The sequence below is a fragment of the Pelophylax lessonae genome, assembly GCF_965119305.1.
Source record: "Pelophylax lessonae genome assembly, chromosome: 1".
Taxonomy (NCBI): Eukaryota; Metazoa; Chordata; class Amphibia; order Anura; family Ranidae; genus Pelophylax; species Pelophylax lessonae.
In genome coordinates, this window is record NC_138768.1 from 455,735,164 (window position 1) to 455,746,834 (window position 11,671).

General features: G+C 43.3%; 1 protein-coding gene across 1 annotated transcript in view; it reads right to left on the reverse strand.

Annotated features, from left to right (window-relative positions):
- The window catches only part of SLC35E1 (solute carrier family 35 member E1), a 90,324-nt gene extending 78,945 nt beyond the window's left edge, over positions 1–11,379 (reverse strand). Inside the window, exon 1 of the mRNA XM_082248134.1 lies at positions 10,924–11,379. Within this exon, the coding sequence (XP_082104260.1) occupies positions 10,924–11,278 (355 nt within the window). The 5' untranslated portion in view covers positions 11,279–11,379. The remainder of the gene's footprint in view (positions 1–10,923) is intronic.
- Between the last annotated feature and the right edge of the window lie 292 nt (positions 11,380–11,671).

Sequence of the window (11,671 nt, forward strand, 5' to 3'; positions counted from 1 at the left end):
CGCGATCGTTAGAGCGAGAGCAATAATTTAAGCCCTAGACCTCTTCTGTAACTCTAAGCTAGTAACCTGCAGAAATTTTTAAAATGTTGCCTATGGGGATTTTTAAGTACCAATGTTTGGCGCCATTCTGTGAGCATGCGCAATTTTGAAGCATGACATGTTGGGTATCTAATTACTCGGCGTAACATTATCGTTCACATTATGGAAAAAAAATTTGCTAAATTTACTGGTTTCTTATTTTTTAGATCAAAAAAGTGATTTTTTTTCCAAAAAATCGCATTTGGAAGACTGCTGCGCAAATATGGTGTGATAAAAAATATTGCAACAATCTCCATTTTATTCTCTAGGGTCTCTGCTAAAAAAAAATATATAATGTTTGGGGGTTCCAAGTAGTTTTCTAGCAAAAAAATGATTTTAGCTTGTAAACACCAAGTGTCAAAAATAGGCCCAGTCTTAAAGTGGATAAATGGACAACTTTGTGTAAAGCGCTACTTGGATGTTAGGCCTATGTATGTGGCCAGGCTGTGAAAAAGTGTTACACATGTGGTATCGCCATACTCAGGAGGAATAGCAGAATGTATTTTGGGGTGCAATTTTTGCTATGTACATGCTATGTGTTAGAAATATTGCATAAATGGACAGCTTTGTGTAAAAAAAAATGTGTTTTCATTTTCTTTCCACATTTTCCAAAAACTTGTGGAAAAAAATGACATATTCAAAAGACTCATTATGCCTCAAAAATTATACGTTGGGGTATTTGCTTTCCAAAATGGGGTCGTTTTATAGGGGTTTCCATTGTCCTGGTGCTCCAGGGCCTTCAAAAGTACGATAGGTTGTCAGGAAATTATATGTGAAATTTGTGCTCCTAGAATGCCGGACGGTGCTGGTTGGATGTTAGGCCTCTGTATGTGGCCAGGCTGTGAAAAAGTCTCACACATGTGGTATCGCCATACTCAGAAGGAGTAGTAGAATGTGTTTTGGGGTGTAGTTGCAAGTATACATGTGCTGTGTGAGAGAAATAACCTGTTAATACGGCAATTTGTAAAAAAAAATAAAAAAAAAAAAAAAATCTTCATTTTGCAAAGCATTGTGGGAAAAAATGACAACTTCAAAAAACTCACCATGCCCCTTATTAAATACCTTGGAATGTCTACTTTCCAAAAAGGGGTCATTTGGGGGGTATTTGTACTTTCCTGACTTTTTAGTGTCTCAAGAAATGAGATAGGCCTTCAGTACATCAGGTGTGATCAAGTGTGATCAATTTTCAATGATTCGCACCATAGCTTGTGGACTCTATAACTTTCACAAAGACCAAATAATATACACTTACTTGGGTTATTTTTACCAAAGATAAGTAGCAGTATAAATTTTGGCCAAAATTTGTGAAGAAAAATTACTAATTTGCAAAATTTTATGACAGAAACAAAGAAAAATGCGTTTTTTCACAATATTTTCAGTCTTTTTTTATTTATAGCACAAAAAATAAAAAACCCAGTAGTGATTAAATACCATCAAAAGAAAGCTCTATTTGTGTGAAAAAAAGGACACAATTTTTGAATGGGTACAGTGTTGCATGACTGAGTAATTCTTAGTCAAAGTGTGAGAGCGCTGAAAGCTGAAAATCGGTCTGGGCAGGAAGGGGGTGAAAGTGCACTGTAGGTAAGTGGTTAAAGACCAACCCATGATGGAACCAGTTAAGGATTCAGCACAGCAGCGCCGCAGAATGGGGAAGACCCACACCCCTGTCAATTTGATGATTCACCAAAATATTGTCGTCAGACCAGGGACCTAGGCTAAAGGAATATGAGCAACACTGAACACGTGGACAAGAAAAATAGGCAAGGAACTGGATCATAATAGTTTGGAAGAAGTATAAAAATGGGGGAAGAATGTCCATGTTAAAGAGGGACATCTGTCGCAGCCTCAAGTGTTTCAGATGACTAGCTCTTCAGGGAGTGTTGCATAGTAGAGAACGTGGGAAAGTACTTCAGCTTGTATAATTTATGATGATGTGATGGAATCTGAACACCAAGATATTTAATAGAGCTATGGGCCCATTGAATTGGGAACTTGTCAATAAGGAATTCTTGGGTACTGGAGAGCAGCAAAATATTGAGGCACTGGGATTTTGTGGCATTCATTTTTAAGTTACTAAAGAAACCAAAGCCTTCCAATTCCAGGAGAATGGAGGGGAAGGCAGTTGGAGGGTTAGAGACATGAAGCAAGAGGTCATCTGGCAATGGACCCACCTTGCAGTGTTTACCCGTGATGTCTACACCCCCATATAGAATCATTGGGCCTCAAGGCATTTGCCAGGTTTCATCGCTATGATGTACAAAATCGGAAAAAAGGGGGCATTGTTAGAGATGTGAACCAGGGATGGTAAAAGGCCATTCCTCCTAACACGAGACAAGAAGAGAGTGCGGTTATTGGATAAACTACAGTTCAGAGTAGAAGATGGAATTAATATACAGAGAAGGGTGGAGCATTTTACATTTCACATTAAATGCAAACCTCAATGTAGCTTTTTCTTCGGTTGCAGTATTTAAATGTTAGGGTATGCAAATTGATGTTTTATTTCTAGGTACATGTTGACAAGTTAAATTACTGAAGTGTTTCTAGGATTAGATTTGCATAGACCACCAGAGCCCTGCCTAAATCTTCATCCTCAGCAGCCCTCCCACACGCTGCTTTTAGGGTACACTGACCCTAAAAAGCAGTGCTCCTGAGATATACACTTGCCCATAGTGGAATGCATCTGAGTAGGAACACTGCTTTTTGCAAAACCACCAAGCACATTGCCACTGTAAGCCTTTACTGAAAGAACACTTTCTCCCTTTTTTTCTTTAATATTGCTGTCTTCTCCTCCTTTCAAGAAAATCGCAGATACCATTTTTTGGGGCGGGGAGGGGGAATATGAGGTTTTTCTTCTTTTCTAGGGGAGGTGCGCAGCTTGTGCTTTTGCCTTTCATCACCAGTTGCCCAAAGCCTCCTCAGATACTCTCCTCATGCAACCCAGGAAGCTTCAAGACAATTTAGAAGACGCTGCATGTCATCAAGCTAACCCAGTAAACCAGATGATAGGGGAAAGAAAAAAGATAACAGGGGTAAGGTTCATTTTAGGTGTTCATATATACCTTTCCTCACTTGCAGACTTAACGTAGAATTCCAGCATAAACCTATCTAGTCTTAAAACAGTCCCCTCCTAACAAATATGGCGACTAACCTGTGCAAAAATGATGCATTTATTTTCAGCCTGCTCCATTCCGCTCATGCGACCTCAAGTGTTAGCCAGGGAAGGCTGCACGGGAGAGGAAAGAACTTGCACCAGCTAGTAAACCCAGGAGCAGTGATGCCACCCATAAGCCCCTTGGCTCATCCTTGGTGATCCCTCCTTTCCCCTGCAGCTGCCTGACACAGGGGATCTGGATTGCGTGACCAAACTAGAGTGGACTGAACATAGGTGTGTATATACAGATATTTCTTACACAGGTTAGTTGGTATAAGTGTTAGTAGGGGTCCTTTAAATAGGTTTATGCTGGGAATCTGGAATTCTACTTTAATGTGGAGAAATCTCTAAGCTTAACCTGTCAGGTCTGCATTCTATCCCATTCTGGGGAAATTCTTCTCTTCTGTTCAAAATGTATATTATGGGAAATACAAATAAGGACTATGGAAAAGAGTTCTTGCCACTTAATATCCAGATGAGATGCCAGCAAATTATCCAGCTCAACCAATACTTTTTTTTGGGAGGGCCAAATGTTTAAAATGAATCAAAGCTTTATCCAGCCAGTGCTAAGCAACTGTATCACTTAACCCCCACCACAAGCTGTATATACTTGCTTTGTCTTTGCCCCCACTTCCCACTTAAACGGCTGTATTTTCAACAGTGTGTGTGATTGTGGGGGGACATGAAACTTCTTTCCCATTTTTCCACCCACGAGAGTGCTGCTGCTTGCCACCTGGCTGCTCAGACACCCAACCAAGGCTGTCAACGGGGCTCAGAGAGAACATCCTCACACCACTGTTAGCACCAAGTTAACTCTTTTGCCCTCAGCAGCCAGACCCATTAGCAGTGGAGCAAAAAGAGGATGAGGAATGTGTTGCTGGGGTAGGTGGTGGTTAAGTGCGTATATTCATTTGCCTGTATGGCCAAACTACAAGTTGACAAAGTTTCATGACATGCCCTCTTCTGTGCTTGGAGCACCCCAATCCATTATCTGCAGCAAGAAATACAATTTTCTATTTAATTCCTATGTGGTAAGATAACAATGGTATGCCAGGTGCACTACAGCTTTACCAGATCTAGCAAGGAAAACAAACAATGTGCTGATTCAAGGCCTTCTGCTAACCGCTGCTTAACCCCTTTACGCCTAAGGGTAAAACATATCAATGCCTAAGCACAATTTACCAATTTTAACGTGTTCGTATATTGCACAACTACTTGGGTACAACTCTGCTCAAAAATGTACCGACCATGACCCATGGCCCTTACTTGACCCAAACACTAACCTTGGCACTGACGTAGATCAAACCTTGATCTAGGTATTTTTCTAGATTTTTTAATTATCATTTTTATTTATTTATTTTTTTACACAGTTTATCTCTTGCTGCAAGGAGAGAGAGAGCGAACGAGAGAGATACAATGTATCTTTCCTTCCCAATCGCAAAGAGAGAAACACAGGGGTGGGCTTCACAGTGACTGATCACTGTGATAGCCAAGCGGAGGCCATTACATTGATCAGGTGACCTGGAAACTGGAGTTTCGGGACCCGATTGTTAGTACGGAGCCCAAGGCTCTCTCGGTGAGACCCCGGTCTCTGTGCTGGGAGCGCACTGTGCGTTGTGCTCCCAGCACAAAGACATACACATAGACAGATACATTTTACATATAAAACAAAATGTGGATATTTGATATGTTAAAGCAGAACTAATGTCATTTTAAAAAGAAAATTATTAGTAAAACAATGACAGAAAGCAAAGTCCATAATTAAAAGTGAAAATTGCCTATTTGTAAAAAATATCCATTGAACCTGCCAGTTCCTGGACCCCCTTTAGTATGACTGCAGATTTCCCTGCAGTGAAACCATTGCATTGCAGTCACCCTGGTCCACCATGCAGGTAGAGTAGGGCTAGTCTCAGGACTGTCTCCAGTGAAAACACTCCCCCACAATGCCAATTAACACTTGCCATGCCAGGTGTTGGAAGCCTTATATTACTTGTGCCACACATTACTCCACCAGCTCTGGCCAGGCATAAAAGCACTGTAGCCCTGTGATGTCACAGTGCTAGAAAACAGAAGGGGTGTCCAAGGTCCCTTGATAAAGGCAAGAACAAAAAAAAAAAAAAGTGGTTGTCCAATCACTCATTCAATCTGTGACATGGATAAGGAATGCGATTGTGCAAATCATACATGCCAATGGCCTTCCAATATAAATTACCATCTTCATTTTTCATATTGGATCTCACAATTTAGGAAGAAAACAAAATCTATTAGGGGCTTTAACTTGCAAGTGAAAGTGTCAGTTTGACAATCGGTGCAATCTCAGAGTTGCACTGTATTTGAGGTTCCTGACACTTTTACAATAGCACTATCTAATGGATAAACCTGTGGATTATAAAAAGAGTAAATTAAATGTAAAAGCGGTGACAATTCTACATAGGATTACATATATCCCAAACATTTGCCGTTCTTCCAAATAGGTTGTGAACCACCGCAGTGGTTGTCATTTGGTAGAGCCTAGGAAAAGTGTACAGCACTGCTGTTTTAACCCCTTCCTGCTGCTGCCTCCCAGCCATTCAGTAGGTTCTAAATGCCAGGAGGCATGTGATTTGCTGTCAGGACGGTAATTTATTTACACAGGACCACATATATGCATACGGGCAGCGGGAGGTGGTTAAATTGACAGTTGTTTATTAGTAGTATAATGGATTTATATAGCACTTTACAACATGAGGGCAGGCAGTACAATTCAATACAATTTAATACCTTAGGAATCAGAGGGCCCTGCTTGTTCGTTGGTATTGACATCTCAGTTTGATTACATAGGGTTTGGCAACATTAACAAAGAACTCCAGGAATTATCTTTTTTGCCTACTTACAATGGTCCAGCTCGGCTCAATGCAAGTATCCACATCTGATATTTGGAGGCCTGCTGGGAAACCAGACTAACTATAGTAGCCCACACAGTGATAGCTGTGATCTTCTGGGTCCTATGTGAGCAGGTTCACTTATGCACAATTAAAGTGGTTCTAAAGCCTCAAGGTTTTTTTTTACCTTAATGCATTCTAGGAATATCAGCTTGACAACTGTATTTATAAAACACTTCGGTGCCCTATGAGATGAATGGGCTTTATTAGAATGGACTTAAGCGCTGCATTGCATTTTATTTTAAAATTGGTTGTTTGTTGTTTTAGTTGGAAAAAAAAAAAAAAAAAACAAAGCATTATAATTCACTTTAAGTCCCCGTTCACACTAAGGCGACCTGTGAGGCGACCTGGTCGCCTCACAGGTCGCCTTCCATAGGGAAGCTGCGGACCCGTTCTAATAGGAGCGACACCAGTCGCTCCGACTTAGAAAAAGGGTCCGGAGCTTCTTTGGGGCGACCCGGAGGCGACCGCCATAGACTTCAATGTTATGAAGTCCGTGCCGGCCGCTCCGAGGTCGCCCCCCCAAGTCGGATCGCCCCAGTGTGAACGGGGCCTTACACGAAGTAGGGGCCGTGGCGTAAAACCCCCTGGAATGTAAATTGAAAGGGGGCCTAATAATGGATTGTGATGTTTAGGGAGCCAGGTTCATAAATTAAATAAAGCATATGGAGACATGGATTGATGGGTAAAAGTTTGCTTTGAATATCAAAAATGAGGGCGATACAACTACTGGGACATTTTTTATATTAATGCAGGAAATGCATTATGATTAAAATGATTTGAATTTAGAACCACTTCTGGACCGGAAGGTTTATCCCCCTCCATGACCAGGAAATTTTTGCAATTCGGCAATGCGTTACTTTAACTGACAATTGCACGATCGCGAGACGCTGTACCTAAATAAAAATGCTCTTATTTTCCCACAAATAGAACTTTCATCACCTCTGCGCTATAAACAAAAAAAGACTGACAGTTCTAAAAATATATATTATATATATATATTTATTTATTTTTCACTTTCTGGTATAAAACACAGCCCTAACAAAATTAAAGGAAAAAAAAAAAAGAACAAATGTATTCATCAATTTAGGACAATATGTATTCTGCCACATATTTTTTGTAAAAAAATTTCAATAACTGTATATTGATTGGTTTGTGCAAAAGTTATCAGGTCTACAAACTAGGGAATAGATTGTCATTTTTATTTTTATTTAATTTTTTTTTTTTACTAGTACTGTTGGCAATCATCGATTTTTAGCGGGACTGCAACATTGCAGCAGACAGATTGAACACCTGACATTTTTAATACTTTTAGGGGGACAAGTGACATTACTACAGTAATCAGTGCTAAAAATATGCACTGTTACTGTACTGAAAGTGGCAGGGAAGAGGTTAATATCAGGGGCGATCAAAGGGTTAGGTTGTCCCTAGGGGATGCTTTCTAACTGTAGGGGGTTGTACTTACTAGATGAACAGAGAGCTGTGTTCCTAAATAGCAGGAACACAGGATCCCTGTGTTCATCTCTGACAGAACAGCAGTCTGCCTTGTTTACATAGGCAGACCGCCAATCTATCTTTATGGATAGCATCCGCCAGACCCGCTGATTGGCTCCCCCTCTAGCCAATTGGTGCACACGCCCCCACTAGCTACTACATGAAACCACATAGAGGTACGTCGTTCCACGTAATAGAGCCGACCTGCTGCAGTAAAAGTGTGGCAGCTGGTCGGCAAGTGGTTCAAGTGGTTGTAAAGCCAGTGATCTCAATTCCTGCCAGCCCCTCTAATAAGATATACTACACAGTTAGGGTTGCCACCTCATCCATTTAAAAATTAACACATTGATTACAGAGGTTCTGTGCTTAAGGTGGTAATTAAACGCACTTAGTGCCTTATCTGCATTAAATTATCCTGTGTAATTAATAAGTGTTCGTTTTTTAAATGGATGAGGTGACAACCCTATACACAGTGCGTGTTTTTTGAAAATTCATCAGAAAAATACCTTTTTACCACATCCCTGACTGCCCACCGCTCTCCTTCCCTGATCTAGGGACGACAGTGGGAGGGGCTGAGAATTCCCTCTGACGTCAGTCAGGCGGTCAGGTGACAGCACATCCACAATGTGAAAAAAGGTATTTTGCTGATGAATTTTCAAAAAACAAAACACACTGTGTAGTATATCTTATTACAGAGAGGCTGGCAGGAATTGGGATCACTAACTTTACAGCTGCTTGGAATAGTGGCAGGAGGGAGGGATGGGTTTTTTTTTTTTTTATCAGCTCACACACTGGGAAGCGATGGGGAGAGAGGAGAGACTCGGAACCCAGCAGGATGACAGAGACATGTAAATTGACCACGTTATTATGGATGAGCAGCCATGACTACCGTGGTCAGCCCACCTAGGGGGGACACAGGAATAGGCAGGGTCAAGCAGGTATATTACAACACAGAATGGAACAAATGACACCGCACAAGCACTATGCGGTTTAACATGCGTTAAAGTGATTGTAAAGTCTTGTGTTACACTTACCTACTCTGTGCAGATGGTTTTGCACAGAGCAGTCTGGATCCTCCTTTTCTCAGGTTCCTCTTCGCTACTCCTAGCCCCTCCCTCCCGTCGAGTGCCCCCACTGCAAGCAGCTTGCGATGGGGGCCCCCGAGCTGGCTGCAGCTCTGCGTGCCCATTCAGACACGGTGCTGCCGTCCGACCCCACGCCCCTTCTGTCCTGATTGGCTAACTGACTTTGATTGACAGCAGCCAGGAGTCATCGCTGGCTAGAGTGGGGGCACAGGTAAGTATTAGGGGGGCTGAGGGCGGGCTGCTACACACAGACGGCTTTTTCTCTTAATGCATTAAAATAAACTTCTGCCTGGCCCCCTCTACAACTCCATTAAAGGAACAGGATTTATTTTTAAGGTTATAACCTCTGTAAAAAGATTTTTTTTTTTTTTTTTTAAAGAATCATACTGAACTAGATGGACGCAGAATCAGTCCGATGCTGCATCTGTCCCCCTGCGCCTCTAAGACTAATGTTGGCCATACATATATAGATTTTTCGCCTGGAAGTTTTCATTTTAATTTATTTGATTTTCTAATCGTTCGTGGGGTCAAACCGTTGTTCGTTTTCAACTGCAGTGATAGGAAAATTTGAAGGGGCAGGAAGGAAATCTATTCTTAATCTAACAAATTTTTGATATAGAGAGATAACACCGCTCAGTCTAGTCAAAGTCTACAGTTTAAGGTGGCTGCTGAACCTCGGCTCGCCACCAGGAGAGAAGCATGAACGAAGAAAATGGTCACACGCCACCACGGGAATCCAATGAAGAAAAGTTCCTTTATTCACAAACGGTACAAGGTACAGCAGGTTAGGACAGTAGACGCGTTTCACACGACTGCTACGTGCTTGTTCACTACCAACAGACCATTTTCTTCTTCCATAATGAATTTTTGGGCAGTGTATGTGGTTATAGCTCAGAAATTACATTTATTTTTAAATTGGACAATTTTCGAAAACAAGATTTCGCCATTCTAAGAATTTTGTACGAACATTCTCGTCCAAACATCTATACGTGTATGGCCACCATAAGAACCAAGCGGTCAAACACTACCAATCGCTTGGCTCTCACAACTCCCTGAGCAGAGAGCTGGTGACTGTCAGTCAGCGGCTCTGCTCTGCCTCCTCCACCTGGAGCAGCTGGCTCTGGATCTCAGCGGCTCCCTGAGAGGCTGAGTCAGGTGCCAGTCCAGGCATGTGGGAGGATCCAGACCTCATTGTCACGATCTTGAATCAGCTGGCTATGTGACGACAGCAGACTGCGAACTTCAGCCCACTGTCTGCTTAAAACGGGTCACAGGGATGCAGAACGAACTACACTCCTGTGAGCCATAAGTGGAGTTCAACCAAACATGAGCTTTGGCTGTACTTCTCCTTTAACTTTCGCTAGGTCAGTGGTTCTCAACTCCTGTCCTCAGGACTCACAAAGGGTCCTTTCACAGGGGCGCAACCGCCGACGGAGTCTATTCCGCTCAGTGGGGGGGGGGGATCAATCCGCCGATCCCCGCTGAGCAGGCGGATGACAGCTCCGTTTCTGTGTGGAGACAGAGCTGTCAATCCCCGCTGTTCTCTATGGGGAGATCTGATGAGAACGGACTGCTGTCCGTTCTCATCAGATCTACCAGACGGATGGAAGATATGATTTCCATCCGTCTGGATTTCACGGACAGGATCGGAAAGCAGCGGGTGCCAGCGGACATGTCACCCCCATAGGGATGCATGGAGCAACCGATCAGGTCCCCCTGAAAAACTGACAGGCGGATCAGATCGCCCGTGTGAAAGGACCCTAACAGGACAGATTTTAAGTATTACCTTGGTGAGATGCAGACTAGAATTCTGCAATCACTAAGCAGCAAATACCACCTGTGATGTTTATCAGTTATTATTCAAACCTGGCCTGTTAGTGGGTCCTGAAGACAGGAGTAGATAAACACTGATCTAGGTGTTGCAAATAAAATAGGCTGCAGCCAGCAAAAGCAGGCAGGAGGAGCTGTATATTGAAACACTTGTATGGAAGGAGATAGCAATGACTGTGTGAAATATGTAGAAGAGAAGCAATGGTGCTGATGGGATAAGGGATGTGTCAGCATCATTGATGGGCATAGCTCAGACCACATTGGGCTTATTTTCCTTGTTGTGATCACTGTGCTGAGCCCATGTAGTAGTGGATGTCATCCTTCCCCCTCCCCCGCATTAGATGACAGGCCAGCCTGCACTTACCCGTGTGTGCATAGGAGACAGGCACCTTCCAGATGCTGAAGTGTGCGGACACCGAGGCGAAGTACTTCCCGAAGGCCAGCGGGATGATGTACCAGCGGTAATACCTGGCGGGTAGCTGGGTGTGAGGAACCCCCCAAGCTCGGAGCATAGGAGGGAGGAAGCAGCAGATGGCTAGGATGTGGAACAAGGACACCGTCACCGGGTACGGGAAGTTGTTGAGGATAATCTTGTTCACCACGTTCCCACCTGAGCTCACCGAATACCACAGCAGGCAAAGCATGGCGACCCGGGCCCCTTCCTTCACACCGGCCCCAGCTGGGGGGCCGGAGCCCCCCGAGCTGGACACAGCCGCCATGACCCGGACCCTCCTCCCCTACGAGGAAGCCGCACTCCGTACCGGGACAGACACACACACTAGAGAGACGTGGAAGTGGAGACGTCAAGAGAAAGGGGAGGGGATAGAGCACTTTCACAATTCCGTCACATCCCGTGGGAAGCGGCAAGAAACCGATGTCGTCACTTCCGGTATAGACGGCGGCGTAGTTGGTCACTTAGTTACTGCTTCCCCGGAAGTGGGGAGCGGGTTCAGCCCTGTATATGTACTTTGGCTTAGCGTTACTGCGATCTAATGAAGACTTAGAATTATAGTTTATGACAATGATAGAATAGAGAGTCCGCAACCACAGTACAATGTGTCTCCTCATTTCCTGGGATTTTTAACCACTTCTGGACCAGAAAGTTTTACTCC